The 19,341-nt window shown below is 51.3% G+C and overlaps 1 protein-coding gene and 6 non-coding genes across 7 annotated transcripts; 4 read left to right on the top strand and 3 right to left on the bottom strand.

Annotated features, from left to right (window-relative positions):
• Window positions 1-1,320: 1,320 nt before the first annotated feature.
• LOC141578032 (uncharacterized) lies at window positions 1,321-4,613 on the bottom strand. Its single transcript, XM_074366585.1, has 3 exons — window positions 4,473-4,613; window positions 2,330-3,508; window positions 1,321-2,142 (listed from the first exon to the last, which is right to left on the bottom strand). Exons 1-2 carry the CDS (start codon window positions 4,611-4,613, stop codon window positions 2,669-2,671), a joined length of 981 nt encoding a protein of 326 aa, XP_074222686.1. The 3' UTR covers window positions 1,321-2,142; window positions 2,330-2,668.
• Window positions 3,077-3,240, top strand: LOC123619147 (U1 spliceosomal RNA). The gene has a single exon (XR_006727693.1). It is a non-coding gene; the product is annotated as a U1 spliceosomal RNA (small nuclear RNA).
• Window positions 4,614-6,832: 2,219 nt separating the features above from the next.
• Window positions 6,833-6,922, bottom strand: TRNAY-GUA (transfer RNA tyrosine (anticodon GUA)). Its single transcript is given in 2 exon segments — window positions 6,833-6,868; window positions 6,886-6,922. It is a non-coding gene; the product is annotated as a tRNA-Tyr (tRNA).
• Window positions 6,923-10,285: 3,363 nt separating this feature from the next.
• Window positions 10,286-10,449, top strand: LOC123612100 (U1 spliceosomal RNA). Its single transcript, XR_006719275.1, has one exon. It is a non-coding gene; the product is annotated as a U1 spliceosomal RNA (small nuclear RNA).
• Window positions 10,450-12,837: 2,388 nt separating this feature from the next.
• TRNAY-GUA (transfer RNA tyrosine (anticodon GUA)) lies at window positions 12,838-12,927 on the top strand. The gene is given in 2 exon segments: window positions 12,838-12,874; window positions 12,892-12,927. It is a non-coding gene; the product is annotated as a tRNA-Tyr (tRNA).
• Window positions 12,928-16,521: 3,594 nt separating this feature from the next.
• On the bottom strand, window positions 16,522-16,685 carry LOC123612101 (U1 spliceosomal RNA). The gene has a single exon (XR_006719276.1). It is a non-coding gene; the product is annotated as a U1 spliceosomal RNA (small nuclear RNA).
• Window positions 16,686-17,878: 1,193 nt separating this feature from the next.
• On the top strand, window positions 17,879-18,007 carry LOC123612104 (small nucleolar RNA SNORA3/SNORA45 family). Its single transcript, XR_006719277.1, has one exon. It is a non-coding gene; the product is annotated as a small nucleolar RNA SNORA3/SNORA45 family (small nucleolar RNA).
• The last annotated feature ends 1,334 nt before the right edge of the window (window positions 18,008-19,341 follow it).

Here is a 19,341-nt window from a genome sequence, read left to right as displayed (position 1 = left end):
CACACCATCACTATACCTCAGCCAATAGCTACTTTTGGCTCAGTTTCGGCTCTCGCAGCTTCCTTCATCCTTACAACTGCTATAGGCTGAAAGTCTTGGAATTGATTGACTTCTTTCTCTGTCCCTCTGTAAGTCCTCAATTCCCAAGTTCTGTAGATCTCTTAGCAGTATCTCTCTCATCCACATCCCATCTCCCCACCCCTCACCTTGACTATTGATATAGACTCCTCCTAACTGACAGCCCTGTTTGCTTTTGTTCCCTCTCCAACCCATGATACTCTCTACTAGCACAGCTTTTGTCTGGACAATTTCTTTCCTAAAAAGTCCTAACATTTCACCTTTACCTGATGATCTGTTGACCTCATCCTGCAGTATTCTTGCCCCACCAAATATGGGTCAACCCCTCATACCAAGCTAATTTCCTATAGATATCCAGCACGATTTGCTGATTTGAGAATATGAGTTATGCCTTCCACCTTTGCTTATGTTATTAGGCTTTTGCTTATGCTAGTCGCAGGAGCACCCTCTCCTACTTTTAATTCCACCATCCAAATCCTACCTGTCCTTCAAGATCCATCTGTAAGCAACTGATGGGTCAGTAACTAGAGAGAACGTTCCTTTAGGATACCTTTCATCCAGGAGATGCTGTGGTGACAGTAACTCACACTGTACCATTGCTATGGTGCTTTTGAAGGTTCTCTCTCTATATAGGATCCTTCTGTGCTTTGAAATCCTGTAGTATAAAGTACCACTCACATGCTATGTAATTCCCTGGCTTTCAACTATTGTCCCACCCAACTCTTTTGTGAGATACAATACTCTCCCATGAGTCACAGTGATGTGAAGGAAACACCTGTTGGGGAACCCATTTTTTCTTTTCTGGGAATCGTGGCCCTCCTTGGAGATGTGCTCTTACATCCACATTCATTCTGCTCCACAAAAGTTCAGCTATCACTTTTTTATTCACTCCCATAAACTTAAAATTAAGAGACCTATTCTAAGGAGTTGGCTGTAGTGCTAAGACTTATAATAGAACAACTCAGGACCTGAGCCTGCCATTTTTGGTGGCTGTTTGGGGGTTATATGTGCTAATGATGAACAAGCAAAGAAAAGAAGTATGTAGCAAACAGAGAGAAGCAGGGAGGCTTTCCCCAACCCCCTTGTCAAAAACTATAAGCCCTCAACCCACCCCCATCTCTCCATCCCATCTTCTCTGTCCCTTAATCCACTTTTCTCCCTTCCACTTCATGTTATTTGTTTGCTTATTTCTGTCTCCCTCTTCCATTTCTCTATTGCTGCACAAGAACATCACCCCAAAACTAAAGGGATTCAAAACAAAAACAATTATGTATTTTCATCCAAATCTGCAACTTTGGCAGGGATTACTCCACTCCCCAGTGCCTGGGGACTACCCGAGCATCTCTCTTTTCCGTGCATCCTTCTCCACAAAGCCGTGGGCTTCTGTTGAAGGAGATGATCAACAGGCTGTGACCCACTGGTTGACCTTTGAGCTGGACCCAGGCAATTCCTCACCCCTCCCCATCCTTGGAACGGGCACTCTGCCTACTGTTCCCACAGTGGGAGCTGTTCCAAGGATGCAACCTTGAGAGAGTAAGGTGTTATTGAAAGCACCTAGACAGTATACCTGACTGAACCCAGTTAATGCTTCTGTATAAACTTTTAAGACTTGGCAGGCAGGGACAGAGATTACTCCTCTTTCGGGCACCCAAGACAAGTCTAGTAAGTTCCCTTGCTTGTTAAACCTGCTAGCTACCAATTTGAAGTGGCCTGCCTCTTTCTTCACTGTCTCCTTTTGGGGAGGGCCGGAGAGGGGCAGGTGCAGAGAGGTCAATTTGGAAACCAACAGCTTTCTCACAACATGGCAGCCCTGGAGTTGTCAGCCTTCTTACCTGGTAGGTCATCTCCCACACAGGTTTCCCAGAGACCCAGATGGAAGGTGCAAGCTTTCTGCTGACCTAGTCTCAGAATTCCCTGAACATCACCTCGGCTTCGTTCTATTGGTCAAGCTAGTCACTATCTCCAGATTCCAGGAGAGGGTAGCCTGTAACTCTAAATAGGCAGAGTAGCTGGGATGTGAAAGTTCTCAGTTTACTGTCTTAAAAGTTGCGTTTGGCTCACCATCTAAAAACAAAATGAGAAATGAACAGATTAAAAGGAATATTTCAGAAATCGTGAATTGACTATAAATCATAAGTCTATTGTTTACAAAGCTCGAGTGTTTTAAAGGTTTCAAGTGTTTTTAAAATATTTTGTTTATATACACCGAACTCAAGCACTGCACAATTTGAGAAGTTGAAGAAATTCGTACTTTGCCCTGGTTTTCTTCTTTCCAGGTTAGAATCGTGACTTCTTCTTTTTTCCCGTTCGGTTTCACTAGATTTCCTTGTTGTGTATATTGAAGCAGTTCAGGTCTTGAAGCAGTTTACCAGACGCCTACGCAGGAAGACGCCACGAAAAAAATCGATCCCTTTTACTGAGGAGACCTTATTACTTAAATGTTTACTGGGGGCAGGGCTGAACGAGAGGTCTTCATAATAACGAAGCCCAGTGACGATGACTTCGGTCGGACTTCAGAAAACAAAACAGGCTGAAACTTCCTTTTTGTTGAAAGGAAGATGAGACCTAACCCGACTCCAGACACAGCCTCTTAACTACCAGGCGCCTTGCCCATAGAACTCCCATCTTCGCTGGTTCTCTCCAGGTCCGGAGCCGTCTCCGCGCGCCCACGCCCTCCCGACACAACACCTAGAGTCTCCTGTGGAAATAAGTAGCTTCCCGCAACCAGTACAGGGAAGAACAGGACCCTGGGACAGCCGGACGGGGGCGTGGCATATGTAGACGAGCACGCGCGCAGAGGCTGCTGGGCCCGTTCCGCCTGGGCCTCCACGTCCTGCGTGTGGATAACCCGAAGGCTCCCGAGGTTGTTCTCGGGGTGGACGAAGCTGGGGTGAGGGGCGTGCAGGGGGCGAGAGCGCGGAGGCGGCGGGAGGGAAGTGACCGTGGGTGCAGAGCCGGGCGAGCGCGAGGGTGTGGGTGTAGGCGGGGTTAGCAACTCATACTTACCTGGCAGGGGAGATACCATGATCACGAAGGTGGTTTTCCCAGGGCGAGGCTTATCCATTGCACTCCGGATGTGCTGACCCCTGCGATTTCCCCAAATGTGGGAAACTCGACTGCATAATTTGTGGTAGTGGGGGACTGCGTTCGCGCTCTCCCCTGGCGTTCCGGCTTGTTCAATGAAAGGCGCATTAGGTGTTGAGTTTCGTGAGTCTTTCTCTCGCGTGGAACGCTCTGGGGGTAAAGAAAGGTAGACGCGGCTGCATGGTCTGAAAGATCGGCCGCACTTACCTATCTTCCTTTTGCGAGTTCTACTGAGAGTCAACACTGTAAAAAGGTTTTTGGGCTTATCTCGCGCGCGTGGAAAATCGGAGTTTGAGAAGCGCTGATCTAGTAGACTGGTTTGTTTACTTTTGGCCCCCGGTAGGTTCTAGCTCTTGAGTTCGGGTAAGATTAATAATACTGTGACCTTCTTCCGGAAATCACACAGCGTGCCCCGTGTAGTTTCACCACCAATGTCTCTGAACATCGTTTGCTTGAGTGTCTGCCTGGGTGAGAGCTTCAAAAAACAGTCCCGAGTCCTGGGAGAGGACCCTAATAGTCAGTCAGTACCATAAGCCTCCAACCGAGCTCCTTCAGCCCCTTCTCATTTTAGGAGAATATAATCATTTTGACAGACATCAGGAAAATGCAAGTCAACTGTAAGCACCTTATTTCGCTCACATATCTGCCCCTTCTCGCCGTCTATTGCTTCAGCCTGATTCAAGCTCGAGGGGGGGGGGGGCTTTATTTTTTATCCTCTTAGGGTCTCCGAAAGGGCCTGAGAATTAAATGGACATGAAAAAGGAGAAAAACACCCAGATTGTTACATGTACTTGGGAGCCCCCATAGGAAAATGAAGACCCAAAGAAGCGGCTAGGTGGGTCTCCAAGGAACCCTGGTTCCTTTCCCTGTTCGTGGTTCCTTTTCTTGGAGAATGGTATTTCGAGACCAAAATCTGGTGCTTTGTGTTTATTAATACGGGGATGTCATTGCTATTATAATGGCCCTGTTAACTATTTTACTCAGTGGATTAAACTCCATTATTATCATTTCCTCGATTTGGCAGTGGGAACGCTTTCAGATTGACTCCTGTGTGCTTGACATGTCCCCGAATCACTCCCTGTACATTTCTTTACTTTCTGGCACCGCTACATGTTCCAGGCTTGTATCTTCCCCACCTAAGAGGCTCGGCTCATCTCCCCTGGATGCTGATGTGCCCCTCCCCCCTCCTGCCCACAATGACCTTGGCTCACTTTCTGTTGCAGGGAGGCTTATTGGGGAGCAATGGAGAGCGGGTGTCAGGCTTGGAGGGAAGAGCACATCCAGGGCTCAACAAGACCGAGATACCCAACCTTGGCTCCCCTCCTTCGCCCTGATTCCTTTGGCAGATGCAGCTGCTTCCTGAAATAGGTCAAGGTTCTGCGAACTTCCTGGAGAGGCACTGGAGCCCAGAGGGAGGGGCAGAGAGCACAGGTGTCCAGCCTGGACTCCATGCAAACATTTCTGACCCCACCTGGTGTGTGCCCACCACCCAAGATCGCTAACCTAGCCAGCAAAATTCCCACAGAGGGATAGCAAGACGAGCCGAAGTGGCCTTCCTTCAACTGAGTGTGTCACTTACTCCCTGCCCAGGCATTGGGGCACCTCTGCACATTTGAGGGTGAGGGGCAGTGCCTCAGAGGCCCCCCACTACTCTCTGTGGCACCCAGACAAGAAGAGTTGGCCATACTGAGGCTCACAGTCCCGTGTGCTGGTCACCAAAACCCAAACCCCCCACCCCCCAAGCTAGGATCCTAAGGGTTCCACACCTCCACATCCCATCAGGGGTATATATCCAATGAAGGCCTAAGGTTCTATCTTTGGTCCCGGTGTGCTCATCTCTGCAGATGGTGACAATCAAGGCTGGGGGCTCTCTATAGCTACAGAGCAATAGAATCCTCCTGAAGATCACCTGTCAGGCTGCACGGCCTCCCAGACCCGTGGAGATTCCACAGACTCCAGCTCAGTCCATCTTACTTAGCATTGGGACGGTGACGAAGGCTTAGATGGCAGGGCGGCCACCAAGAGGAGCTTGCCAGGAGAGGAAGACGTGTGGGGAAACACAGTCTCCAGCTTGAGAGGCAGGATCGGAACCAAAAAAGAGCCTGTGGGCTCAGGGGTCAGGGAGGGCAGCTGCCGTGCCCCCAAGGCTTCGGAGAGCCACACTCCCTTTGGGGTTCTGCCTTGAGTCCTCCCCGGGATGGGCTCCACTGTCAGTCGAGCCTCCGGAGTCTTCTTCCCAGGAGAAGAAAGGGTGCGAGGACCACTCCCTGGCATTCTCTGCACCCACACTTCCCACCCCCACCAGGCGCTGTCCCCAAGGCTCCTTCTGGGTGAAAGCCCGGCCCATTCCTCCTGGTGCTCTCTGGTTGGGCCTCGGCATCTTCCTTTTCAGACTCTGCCAACTTCACCTTAAGGGCCCAGCAATAAAGGTAGCCAGCTGGTCAGAACCCATAGGCCAGTGGTCTGTGCAAGAAGGTGAATGTGTGCGCCCCTCCCTGAGGACAGTTCCCACCTGCCTTTCCATCCCACCCGCCACCCCTCTGCTCCCTGCCATCAGCCTCCGATGCCCTGACTCTCTCAGGGCTCTCTGAGCTCCAAGTCTGTGCTTTTCATGTCAATCTGCGTCTCTCTCTCTCTCTCTCCCTCCCCTTGTCACAGAGAGAGAGAGAGAGAGAGAGAGAGAGAGAGAGAGACAGACAGACAGACAGACAGACAGACAGACAGTGAGGGAGATGATAAGTAGGTAGGTAGACCCGTCAGATGTAGCAGAAGAATGGGTGTGGGGCGTTCCCCCACCCTTCTACCGAGCGTGAGCAATCGCGGCTCTTTCAGCAGGAACTCAAACCTCCAGCGGCCACCAGCATAGGTGGGAAGGCATAGGAAAGCTGAGGTTTCCCCGGGGCCACACCAGGGAACTTCAGACTGACTGGAAACCTGGCCTCTGAAGTTCTCATCACGACTGTCACGGCCCACTGGGAGCCCTCCTGTCTGTTGCTCCAGCCAATGTCACCTTCCGTGCAGGCGCACAACTGGCAGGGGCTTGGAAATCTCGGGGAGGCAGCTCCGCCCCACAAATAGATTAAGACGCTTGGGAAGGTTTTCTGTCTCCCCAGGTCTGTGTATTTATAGACCATATGAAAGGCAGGGAAGGAGAGAGACAGATTGGGAGATTGAAAGACTGTAACTGGGAGAGACACAGACAGTGACCGTCCTTTGGGGGTCAGAGCCGGGGACTGAGCCCAAGACTGAGAGAGAGTTTTCAGGAAGGATGCGGTGGTTGTCCCTGACCCGTGTGATGGCCTGTGTGCTTGTCGACCTCCAGGGCTTGAGGTGAGCAGCTCCTGCGTCCCACCTGTTTGGCAGGGATCTGCGTTTGTCCAGCCGAGCGGCGCTGGCCCTCGGAGCCCGGAATAAAAGCCGACAGGGCGGGGGACGTGGTGGGGCGGCACGGAGAGGAGCAGAGCGGGCTGCGGGCGGGCGCGGGACTGCGAGCGGCGGGAGCGCGTGGGTGGGTTCCCAGGCCACCGCCCACACCCGGCTGTGCGGGGGTCCCCCCAAAGGCTGTCCGGAAGGGAGGGTGCTGCGCCGCTGCAGGGCCTTGGGCGAGACAGAGGCGCGGCTGAACCCAAGGGTGGTGCCCTGCCCGAGGGCGCAAAAGTGACGCTGCACCTCCTTCGAGCCGGAATCGAACCAGCGACCTAAGGATGTCCACGTGCGTCCCGCCTACAGTCCTCCGCTCTACCAGCTGAGCTATCGAAGGGTGCACGTCTCCAGGCCTGGGCCCTCACTTTTTATTGAAATGACGGAGCCACGACACTGGGACGTTCGAGGTGGGACCCTCCGTGGGCTGCTTGGGGAGAGCGGTGCACGCGGCCCCGTGCGGGCGGCCGGCGGAGCAAACCCTGCGGCGTGCCTGCGGCCGGGCCTCGGTGGTGGCGGGCGTCGGGCGGCGATGTTCACGATGCCTGGGCCCGGGCGCTCACCTGTGGCCTCATTTCCGCCCCCCGCGCCCCTTTCTCCACGTGCGGACCGCAGCAGTCCGCCGCCGGAAAGCGGGCAAGGGGCGGAGGGGCGGCGCGTCGGCACATCGGATGCGACCCTGTGGAAGGGGAGACTCGGCGGAGGAGAGGGGAACCCACGGGAAGGGGCACCGGGTAGGCGGCTGAGAACCGCCGAGCACCTGGTGGTTTTTAAGTGCCTTTTGTTCAAAATACTCCTTTGGCCAAAATGGTCCTTTTTGATGCGCCTATGGCCTATTCTACCACCCTTCAAACCCCTCGTCATCTTGCCTGGATGACACAAGTCTAAAATCTCCTTGCTTTCTCCCTGCCACCCTTACTGCCAGAGTGATTTTCTTTCCTTTTTGAGGGGACCTTGCGGGGCGGGGATCAGTTCAAGCCACTTCTCTTGTCAAAACCTTCTCATTCACCCAGACTTAAGTCCTACAGAGGGAGAGGGGATAGCCCAGTGGTAGAGTGTGTGCTTAGCATACACGAGGCTCTGGGTTCAATCCCCAGTACCTCCAGCAAAAAGTAAACAGGTAAGTGACCTTAATTACCTTCCCCCTCAAAACAAACTAAATCCTTAACAAGGGTCTACAAATCCCTCAGGATCTTAAGCCCCACCCAGTCACCTCTGCCATGCAATTTTGGTACAACTCTTTAATCATGCCCTGGACACGGGGCCTCCTTCCTATTCTCCAAACACAGTCCTGCCTGAGCCCGGGCTCTAGGGATCTTCGTGCTAGGGATGCTCTCCCCCAGATAGCCCTGAGACCAATGCCCTCACCTCCTCAAGTCTTCTCACATTGACACACTCACAGCAACCTGCCCCTCGCAGCGACTCCTGACCCCCTTTCCTTCCTCAAGTTTTTCCTGTTTCATAGCTCTTAACACTTAACATACTCATTAATTTATCTATTGTGTCTATTGTCGATTTCTCCCACCCCCACACCCCCTTCTCTTACTAAAATATGAGCACCAAGAGGCCTTTTTGTCCCCAGATTCCTGAACAGTGTCTGGCACAGGTCATGCAGTCAACAGTTGCTGATGGACAAGTTGAATGGACAAGCGCCCGGTGTCATCAGAGAGGAGATCAGGATATAAAAGAAGGGGCCAGGAGCCAGGGTTCACTCCGCGGGAGGTGCAGAGTTACCTTGTTTGATCACAAAACAGATAATTTCTTAAGTTGAGAACTGAGGAACTCTCAGCAGACAACAACCCATCCAAACCATTTCCTGCACTAAGAGACTTGTCCAGGCCCTAGCATGGCTTCTAGCAGCATAAAGTCCTGTCGCTGGGACTGACCTCCAGCCCCCATTACAAGGACCTACTTACTGTTCGGCTATAGTCAATGTCTTGCAATAACCTATAATGGAAAAGAATATGTATAGCAACTTACCACTTTGCTGCACACCAGAAACTAACACAACGTTGTAGATCAACTATGCTTCAATATAACTTTTTTTAAAGAAGCTTGTCTGAGAAGGTTCAACATGGGACATAGGCCCCCAGCATTCCTTTCTTGGGGCATTTATTTAAAAGGGCTTACACTCTGCCATAAACAAAGAATGAAATTTTGCCATTTGCAGCAACATGGCTGGACTTGGAGGTCATTATGCTAATTGAAATAAGTCAGACAGAGAAAGAAACACTGTATGATCTCACTTATAGGTGGAATCTTAAAAAATACAACAAACTATTGGATATTAAAAAAAAAAAAAAAGAAGCCGACTAAGATATAGAAAACAAGCTAGTGGTTACCAGTTAGGGGTGCAATGTGGGGTGAGGTAGTGGACTGTACAAACTATTGGGTATAAGATGGGCTTAAGAATGTATTGTACAACATGAGGAATATAGCCAATATTTTGTAATAACTGTAAATGCGAAGTAAACTTTAAAAGCTGTATAAAAATTTAAAAACAAAAGGGCTTACAGTTGTGAACCTGGTTCTCTTATAATCCCAAAGTGGCTCTCTCAAGGACTGGAGCCGTTCCTTTGAAATGTATTCAGGCAGGATAGACCCTACCTCTCCCAGTCTCTGTGGGAGGATCCATCCTAACTTCCCTAACTGACAGCTGACAGACACAGCCGGCCGGTGTTTACACGGACCATCCCTCTGTAGTTTTTCACTTCTGACTCCACGGAGCCCCCTCCTCTCATTCTCCCTTGAAAACGCCCAAATCCCCTCAGCACAATTCGGAACAGAGTTCAGCTCTTTCCCCTCCTGTCAGTACTTCCTGAATAAAATCAGTTTCCACAACTTTAACCACTACCTCTTTTGTTTATCTTTGACAGAGTCCAAGTCAGAAAGAACCAGAGGACACTTGCCGCTGGGGTAACAGGAGTCAAGGACGAAGGGCGCCTGACCCTAGCACTGCGCTCCCGGGAGACCCCTCCTGGCCGCGGTGGAACTGACCGCTTAGCGCTTTCACCTGGCTTGCTATTTATAAAAAAGAAACGGGTTTTTGCACCAGCGTTACTAGGTTAGTCTACTACATCTTCTGAAGCGCTTCATGTCACTTATACTGAGAAGAACATGAATAAACATGACTACGCTTTCTTATTAAGGCGGCGTTAGCACTTAACGTTAAGCAACCAAAAGGCTTTCGTGACTTTTCGATTGTTAGAAGACAAGTACGAGCAGGCGAGGGCAAAAATCGGCGGTAATTTTCTTTTTGCTGAAAGGACGCAAAGCACCCGAGCCCGGACCCAAATCCTTAACTGTGGGACGCCGCGCTTGTCGAATTCCCATTTTCCCTGGTTTCCTCCAGGTCCGGAGTCGTCGCCGCGCGCCCACGGCCTCCCGACACAACACCTAGTCTCCTGTGGGAATCAGTAGGTCCCGCATCCACTACGGGGAAGAACGGGACCCTGGGACGTCTGGACAGGGGCGTGGCATATGTAAACGAGCACGCGCGCAGAGGCTGCTGGGCCCGTTCCGCCTGGGCCTCCACGTCCTGCGTGTGGATAACCCGAAGGCTCCCGAGGTTGTTCTCGGGGTGGACGAAGCTGGGGTGAGGGGCGTGCAGGGGGCGAGAGCGCGGAGGCGGCGGGAGGGAAGTGACCGTGGGTGCAGAGCCGGGCGAGCGCGAGGGTGTGGGTGTAGGCGGGGTTAGCAACTCATACTTACCTGGCAGGGGAGATACCATGATCACGAAGGTGGTTTTCCCAGGGCGAGGCTTATCCATTGCACTCCGGATGTGCTGACCCCTGCGATTTCCCCAAATGTGGGAAACTCGACTGCATAATTTGTGGTAGTGGGGGACTGCGTTCGCGCTTTCCCCTGAGCTTTCGGTGGTTCCGCTAAAAGTAGTTGTTCCTTTGGAGTTAGTCAGTTTAGTGGTCTTAGTTATTATACACTTAATTTAACGTTAATCTGTTAACAAGTGTTTTGTTTAGTGTACGTCGCTTTTAACGTTTTGTGTTGTCACAACTTATTTTCTTGCGGATTTACAAAGTTGCAAGTAGAGAGTTATAGCTGTAATAATGATCTGGCGTTCCCGGTTCAGCTCTTTCCCCAGTGAGGACTAACGACATTCTACTGAAATACGCCGCAGCTGGGCTGGTTGGAGCGTTCTTCTGTCTGGCAAAAGTTGAAACGGACGTGAGACGGAGTAGGGTTTCTGCCCCATAGGTGAAACCAGACTCAGGTTTGGCTAAAGCTAGTTCTGACTGTGAAGCTTGGAAAGATCTGTTGGTGAATCACTCTCTGGGAAGGTTGAATCTGTAAAGCTGCTAGTCACTTGTGCAGGAGGTTTCGTAGCGCGAGAGTATTTGATTTCCCAGCCGTGGGCAGGCGCTCGGTTTTGCAGGAAGGACTGGAAGGAACCCCCTCATCCGATTGCGAAACCCCTGGTCTCTGTACCCAGATAGACGAACAGAGAGTTGGAGGCACTATGTAAATGCCCCAAGAAGGGAATGCTGGGGGCCTATGTCCCATGTTGAACCTTCTCAGACAAGCTTCTTTAAAAAAAGTTATATTGAAGCATAGTTGATCTACAACGTTGTGTTAGTTTCTGGTGTGCAGCAAAGTGGTAAGTTGCTATACATATTCTTTTCCATTATAGGTTATTGCAAGACATTGACTATAGCCGAACAGTAAGTAGGTCCTTGTAATGGGGGCTGGAGGTCAGTCCCAGCGACAGGACTTTATGCTGCTAGAAGCCATGCTAGGGCCTGGACAAGTCTCTTAGTGCAGGAAATGGTTTGGATGGGTTGTTGTCTGCTGAGAGTTCCTCAGTTCTCAACTTAAGAAATTATCTGTTTTGTGATCAAACAAGGTAACTCTGCACCTCCCGCGGAGTGAACCCTGGCTCCTGGCCCCTTCTTTTATATCCTGATCTCCTCTCTGATGACACCGGGCGCTTGTCCATTCAACTTGTCCATCAGCAACTGTTGACTGCATGACCTGTGCCAGACACTGTTCAGGAATCTGGGGACAAAAAGGCCTCTTGGTGCTCATATTTTAGTAAGAGAAGGGGGTGTGGGGGTGGGAGAAATCGACAATAGACACAATAGATAAATTAATGAGTATGTTAAGTGTTAAGAGCTATGAAACAGGAAAAACTTGAGGAAGGAAAGGGGGTCAGGAGTCGCTGCGAGGGGCAGGTTGCTGTGAGTGTGTCAATGTGAGAAGACTTGAGGAGGTGAGGGCATTGGTCTCAGGGCTATCTGGGGGAGAGCATCCCTAGCACGAAGATCCCTAGAGCCCGGGCTCAGGCAGGACTGTGTTTGGAGAATAGGAAGGAGGCCCCGTGTCCAGGGCATGATTAAAGAGTTGTACCAAAATTGCATGGCAGAGGTGACTGGGTGGGGCTTAAGATCCTGAGGGATTTGTAGACCCTTGTTAAGGATTTAGTTTGTTTTGAGGGGGAAGGTAATTAAGGTCACTTACCTGTTTACTTTTTGCTGGAGGTACTGGGGATTGAACCCAGAGCCTCGTGTATGCTAAGCACACACTCTACCACTGGGCTATCCCCTCTCCCTCTGTAGGACTTAAGTCTGGGTGAATGAGAAGGTTTTGACAAGAGAAGTGGCTTGAACTGATCCCCGCCCCGCAAGGTCCCCTCAAAAAGGAAAGAAAATCACTCTGGCAGTAAGGGTGGCAGGGAGAAAGCAAGGAGATTTTAGACTTGTGTCATCCAGGCAAGATGACGAGGGGTTTGAAGGGTGGTAGAATAGGCCATAGGCGCATCAAAAAGGACCATTTTGGCCAAAGGAGTATTTTGAACAAAAGGCACTTAAAAACCACCAGGTGCTCGGCGGTTCTCAGCCGCCTACCCGGTGCCCCTTCCCGTGGGTTCCCCTCTCCTCCGCCGAGTCTCCCCTTCCACAGGGTCGCATCCGATGTGCCGACGCGCCGCCCCTCCGCCCCTTGCCCGCTTTCCGGCGGCGGACTGCTGCGGTCCGCACGTGGAGAAAGGGGCGCGGGGGGCGGAAATGAGGCCACAGGTGAGCGCCCGGGCCCAGGCATCGTGAACATCGCCGCCCGACGCCCGCCACCACCGAGGCCCGGCCGCAGGCACGCCGCAGGGTTTGCTCCGCCGGCCGCCCGCACGGGGCCGCGTGCACCGCTCTCCCCAAGCAGCCCACGGAGGGTCCCACCTCGAACGTCCCAGTGTCGTGGCTCCGTCATTTCAATAAAAAGTGAGGGCCCAGGCCTGGAGACGTGCACCCTTCGATAGCTCAGCTGGTAGAGCGGAGGACTGTAGGCGGGACGCACGTGGACATCCTTAGGTCGCTGGTTCGATTCCGGCTCGAAGGAGGTGCAGCGTCACTTTTGCGCCCTCGGGCAGGGCACCACCCTTGGGTTCAGCCGCGCCTCTGTCTCGCCCAAGGCCCTGCAGCGGCGCAGCACCCTCCCTTCCGGACAGCCTTTGGGGGGACCCCCGCACAGCCGGGTGTGGGCGGTGGCCTGGGAACCCACCCACGCGCTCCCGCCGCTCGCAGTCCCGCGCCCGCCCGCAGCCCGCTCTGCTCCTCTCCGTGCCGCCCCACCACGTCCCCCGCCCTGTCGGCTTTTATTCCGGGCTCCGAGGGCCAGCGCCGCTCGGCTGGACAAACGCAGATCCCTGCCAAACAGGTGGGACGCAGGAGCTGCTCACCTCAAGCCCTGGAGGTCGACAAGCACACAGGCCATCACACGGGTCAGGGACAACCACCGCATCCTTCCTGAAAACTCTCTCTCAGTCTTGGGCTCAGTCCCCGGCTCTGACCCCCAAAGGACGGTCACTGTCTGTGTCTCTCCCAGTTACAGTCTTTCAATCTCCCAATCTGTCTCTCTCCTTCCCTGCCTTTCATATGGTCTATAAATACACAGACCTGGGGAGACAGAAAACCTTCCCAAGCGTCTTAATCTATTTGTGGGGCGGAGCTGCCTCCCCGAGATTTCCAAGCCCCTGCCAGTTGTGCGCCTGCACGGAAGGTGACATTGGCTGGAGCAACAGACAGGAGGGCTCCCAGTGGGCCGTGACAGTCGTGATGAGAACTTCAGAGGCCAGGTTTCCAGTCAGTCTGAAGTTCCCTGGTGTGGCCCCGGGGAAACCTCAGCTTTCCTATGCCTTCCCACCTATGCTGGTGGCCGCTGGAGGTTTGAGTTCCTGCTGAAAGAGCCGCGATTGCTCACGCTCGGTAGAAGGGTGGGGGAACGCCCCACACCCATTCTTCTGCTACATCTGACGGGTCTACCTACCTACTTATCATCTCCCTCACTGTCTGTCTGTCTGTCTGTCTGTCTGTCTGTCTGTCTCTCTCTCTCTCTCTCTCTCTCTCTCTCTCTGTGACAAGGGGAGGGAGAGAGAGAGAGAGAGACGCAGATTGACATGAAAAGCACAGACTTGGAGCTCAGAGAGCCCTGAGAGAGTCAGGGCATCGGAGGCTGATGGCAGGGAGCAGAGGGGTGGCGGGTGGGATGGAAAGGCAGGTGGGAACTGTCCTCAGGGAGGGGCGCACACATTCACCTTCTTGCACAGACCACTGGCCTATGGGTTCTGACCAGCTGGCTACCTTTATTGCTGGGCCCTTAAGGTGAAGTTGGCAGAGTCTGAAAAGGAAGATGCCGAGGCCCAACCAGAGAGCACCAGGAGGAATGGGCCGGGCTTTCACCCAGAAGGAGCCTTGGGGACAGCGCCTGGTGGGGGTGGGAAGTGTGGGTGCAGAGAATGCCAGGGAGTGGTCCTCGCACCCTTTCTTCTCCTGGGAAGAAGACTCCGGAGGCTCGACTGACAGTGGAGCCCATCCCGGGGAGGACTCAAGGCAGAACCCCAAAGGGAGTGTGGCTCTCCGAAGCCTTGGGGGCACGGCAGCTGCCCTCCCTGACCCCTGAGCCCACAGGCTCTTTTTTGGTTCCGATCCTGCCTCTCAAGCTGGAGACTGTGTTTCCCCACACGTCTTCCTCTCCTGGCAAGCTCCTCTTGGTGGCCGCCCTGCCATCTAAGCCTTCGTCACCGTCCCAATGCTAAGTAAGATGGACTGAGCTGGAGTCTGTGGAATCTCCACGGGTCTGGGAGGCCGTGCAGCCTGACAGGTGATCTTCAGGAGGATTCTATTGCTCTGTAGCTATAGAGAGCCCCCAGCCTTGATTGTCACCATCTGCAGAGATGAGCACACCGGGACCAAAGATAGAACCTTAGGCCTTCATTGGATATATACCCCTGATGGGATGTGGAGGTGTGGAACCCTTAGGATCCTAGCTTGGGGGGTGGGGGGTTTGGGTTTTGGTGACCAGCACACGGGACTGTGAGCCTCAGTATGGCCAACTCTTCTTGTCTGGGTGCCACAGAGAGTAGTGGGGGGCCTCTGAGGCACTGCCCCTCACCCTCAAATGTGCAGAGGTGCCCCAATGCCTGGGCAGGGAGTAAGTGACACACTCAGTTGAAGGAAGGCCACTTCGGCTCGTCTTGCTATCCCTCTGTGGGAATTTTGCTGGCTAGGTTAGCGATCTTGGGTGGTGGGCACACACCAGGTGGGGTCAGAAATGTTTGCATGGAGTCCAGGCTGGACACCTGTGCTCTCTGCCCCTCCCTCTGGGCTCCAGTGCCTCTCCAGGAAGTTCGCAGAACCTTGACCTATTTCAGGAAGCAGCTGCATCTGCCAAAGGAATCAGGGCGAAGGAGGGGAGCCAAGGTTGGGTATCTCGGTCTTGTTGAGCCCTGGATGTGCTCTTCCCTCCAAGCCTGACACCCGCTCTCCATTGCTCCCCAATAAGCCTCCCTGCAACAGAAAGTGAGCCAAGGTCATTGTGGGCAGGAGGGGGGAGGGGCACATCAGCATCCAGGGGAGATGAGCCGAGCCTCTTAGGTGGGGAAGATACAAGCCTGGAACATGTAGCGGTGCCAGAAAGTAAAGAAATGTACAGGGAGTGATTCGGGGACATGTCAAGCACACAGGAGTCAATCTGAAAGCGTTCCCACTGCCAAATCGAGGAAATGATAATAATGGAGTTTAATCCACTGAGTAAAATAGTTAACAGGGCCATTATAATAGCAATGACATCCCCGTATTAATAAACACAAAGCACCAGATTTTGGTCTCGAAATACCATTCTCCAAGAAAAGGAACCACGAACAGGGAAAGGAACCAGGGTTCCTTGGAGACCCACCTAGCCGCTTCTTTGGGTCTTCATTTTCCTATGGGGGCTCCCAAGTACATGTAACAATCTGGGTGTTTTTCTCCTTTTTCATGTCCATTTAATTCTCAGGCCCTTTCGGAGACCCTAAGAGGATAAAAAATAAAGCCCCCCCCCCCCCCTCGAGCTTGAATCAGGCTGAAGCAATAGACGGCGAGAAGGGGCAGATATGTGAGCGAAATAAGGTGCTTACAGTTGACTTGCATTTTCCTGATGTCTGTCAAAATGATTATATTCTCCTAAAATGAGAAGGGGCTGAAGGAGCTCGGTTGGAGGCTTATGGTACTGACTGACTATTAGGGTCCTCTCCCAGGACTCGGGACTGTTTTTTGAAGCTCTCACCCAGGCAGACACTCAAGCAAACGATGTTCAGAGACATTGGTGGTGAAACTACACGGGGCACGCTGTGTGATTTCCGGAAGAAGGTCACAGTATTATTAATCTTACCCGAACTCAAGAGCTAGAACCTACCGGGGGCCAAAAGTAAACAAACCAGTCTACTAGATCAGCGCTTCTCAAACTCCGATTTTCCACGCGCGCGAGATAAGCCCAAAAACCTTTTTACAGTGTTGACTCTCAGTAGAACTCGCAAAAGGAAGATAGGTAAGTGCGGCCGATCTTTCAGACCATGCAGCCGCGTCTACCTTTCTTTACCCCCAGAGCGTTCCACGCGAGAGAAAGACTCACGAAACTCAACACCTAATGCGCCTTTCATTGAACAAGCCGGAATGCCAGGGGAGAGCGCGAACGCAGTCCCCCACTACCACAAATTATGCAGTCGAGTTTCCCACATTTGGGGAAATCGCAGGGGTCAGCACATCCGGAGTGCAATGGATAAGCCTCGCCCTGGGAAAACCACCTTCGTGATCATGGTATCTCCCCTGCCAGGTAAGTATGAGTTGCTAACCCCGCCTACACCCACACCCTCGCGCTCGCCCGGCTCTGCACCCACGGTCACTTCCCTCCCGCCGCCTCCGCGCTCTCGCCCCCTGCACGCCCCTCACCCCAGCTTCGTCCACCCCGAGAACAACCTCGGGAGCCTTCGGGTTATCCACACGCAGGACGTGGAGGCCCAGGCGGAACGGGCCCAGCAGCCTCTGCGCGCGTGCTCGTCTACATATGCCACGCCCTAGTCTGGCGAGCCCTGGTAATCTATTTTTCCTATTCCAGGCGAGGACAGTAGGGGGGACCCAAGCGGATCTGCTTCGATACTATATTTCAAATGAACTTTGGTTTGTTGTTAAAATTAGATTGAAGGGTTTTATTTTCTCACCGTCTTTTTTTTTTTTTTTTTAAATTCCTTCCCCATTGAGAAATCACTGTTTGGGGTTAATCAGCCCTCTGGCGGGTTTGTAGTTTCTCCCTGGCTGCCTTTTTGGCCTAGAGCAGGTTTGATTTACTTTCACATTTCTCTAGATGTGACACATTTACCATGTTAAATGAAAAAAATAAAGTGCAAAAATATATGTGGTATGCTACCCTTTGTCTAGGAAAATTGTGAAAATGAGAAAATTGTATAGGGTCTGGAAAAAAGAAACATGAGAATGTTAAACCAAAGCTGATGAAATTATCTACACAAGTGAGTACAATGGGAGAGTGATGCTTTTCTGAGTGTACTTTGCTATGTAATTTTGAGTTTGGAATTCTGTTTTAATTTTATGTTACATTTTATGTATTTCTTTTAATTATTTTTTTAGGAGGTACTGGGTATTGAAACCAGGACCTCATGCATGCTAAGCATATACTGTACCACTGAGCTATACCCCACATCCCCTTACACATATTTTTTAAATACAGGGAGAAAATACCCTAAAATTAAACAAACCCATAAATGAACCTACCTGTATCTCAGTTGACTAGTGTAACCAGACTACAGGAGAAAAAATAACCAACTGAGACGATTTTTGAACACAGTACAGTTTACTACCAGCATCTTCAATTCTAAATACAGTAACTGCAAATATGAAGTGTCCCTTAGTGGGTTGGTATTTCATAGCTATGTGTAGCAATTCTGTATTGTAGGACTGGTAAATGGATGTTGGGAGTCAAGGTTCTCATTGCTGAAGAACGGAGATACAAATATAGAATGCCCAAGACTAGAGTCACATACTGACAGCTCTTGTCCTGGTGTGCTAGAGTCTTCGGAGAGAATCTCTTGGTTTTGATTCACGGGCGAGGGCAATCAGTGCCCCCGTGAGTGCCCAGATTAGAAATATGCCTTTCCTGGCTCCTAGATGGAGTGGGTTGGCAGGCATCTTTCTTCATACTTATCACAGAGTTGGTGACTGCCATGGTGCATTATAAACCCTTTTCTCTGTTCTTCTAGGGCTACTACAAAGTTCTGGGGAAGGGAAAGCACCCTAAATAGCCTGTCATCGTGAAGGCCAAATTCTTCAGCAGAAGAGCTGAGGAGAATATTAAGGGTGTGTGGGCACCTGTGTCCTGGTAGCTTGAAGCCACTTGGCGGGAGATTCATTACATGTTATCAAATGCTTTTCAAAACAAACAAACAAACAAATATAGAAGGCAGGAGGGCAAGGAGGAACCACGTGGTGTTAAGTTGGAAGTGAAGACAGCAGTATGGGCTCATTGTTTTTAATAGATATGGGTGTGTGTGGGAAATATATTATTTCCTCACTCTATTCACTGAAAGGGCATAGAAGCAAAGACATCAAGTAACAATGAGCAAACCTAGTGTCCTGATCTTGCTTTCTAAATGCCATTCCCTGCTAAAAAGAACTAGGGCTCTTTGGAGAAACAGGTGATTTTCAGGAGTCAGGAAAGGTACAAGATGAACCTGGAACATCTTGTGCCAGAAAATAAGGAAAAGCTCCAAAAATTATATGGACATGTCAAAAGGACACAGTAGCCAACCTGAAGGGGCTTTCATAGGATGGGTCTGAGAACAATTAAACATCAAAATAAATAAAAACAGTTACAGATTATAAACAACTGAAGCACAACCATGAGTTCATATTGAGTCCATAGAGAAGGAGGGAAGGTTCTTCCTTACAATAGAATGCCAACAAATACATGTAGAATGATGGAATTAGAAAATCAGTATTTGGCAAGCATAATGCAAGAGTCATCAGTGTATACTAAAAACTATCATCTTAAAGTTTTATAAAGGATATTTACATAGCCTCAAATTATCTCCACACAAATTACTTAATAGTCACAAGGAGCAAACCTGGTGAACACCTCCAGTGGCAGATGGTTACAGTCCTGGCCTCGCTACCACGCGCTACAAGCAGAGGATGGAAAACACTTGCTCACTGGGACTTGCTTTCAACTTGCTGTCCTGACACCGCCATGTGAAGAAGCCTGACTTAGCCTACTTGGGGATGAAATTGCAGGAATGAAGATGAATCATGTCAGCTGAGGGCTCTTAGACTGACCCACACCAACTGTCCCACAAACTGACTGCAGCTGAGTGAATGATCCCCCTTTAGAGCTGCAGAACTGCCCAGCTTAGCCCAGCTGCAACTGTTGACCCAAAAAATGGTAAGCAAATAAAATGGCCCCTATTTTAAATCACTAAGTTTTAGGGTG

The sequence above is a fragment of the Camelus bactrianus genome, chromosome 6 (assembly GCF_048773025.1).
Source record: "Camelus bactrianus isolate YW-2024 breed Bactrian camel chromosome 6, ASM4877302v1, whole genome shotgun sequence".
Taxonomy (NCBI): Eukaryota; Metazoa; Chordata; class Mammalia; order Artiodactyla; family Camelidae; genus Camelus; species Camelus bactrianus.
Note: the sequence above shows the minus strand (reverse complement) of the source record. Positions and strands in the feature narration are given on the sequence as shown.

Coding starts and splice junctions, on each gene's coding strand:
- LOC141578032 (XM_074366585.1), bottom strand. CDS start 4,613: ATGGAGTCCAGGCTGGACACCTGTGCTCTCTGCCCCTCCCTCTGGGCT. Junction 3,509..4,472: donor GGCGAAGGAGGGGAGCCAAG/GTTGGGTATCTC, acceptor CTCAAGAGCTAG/AACCTACCGGGGGCCAAAAG.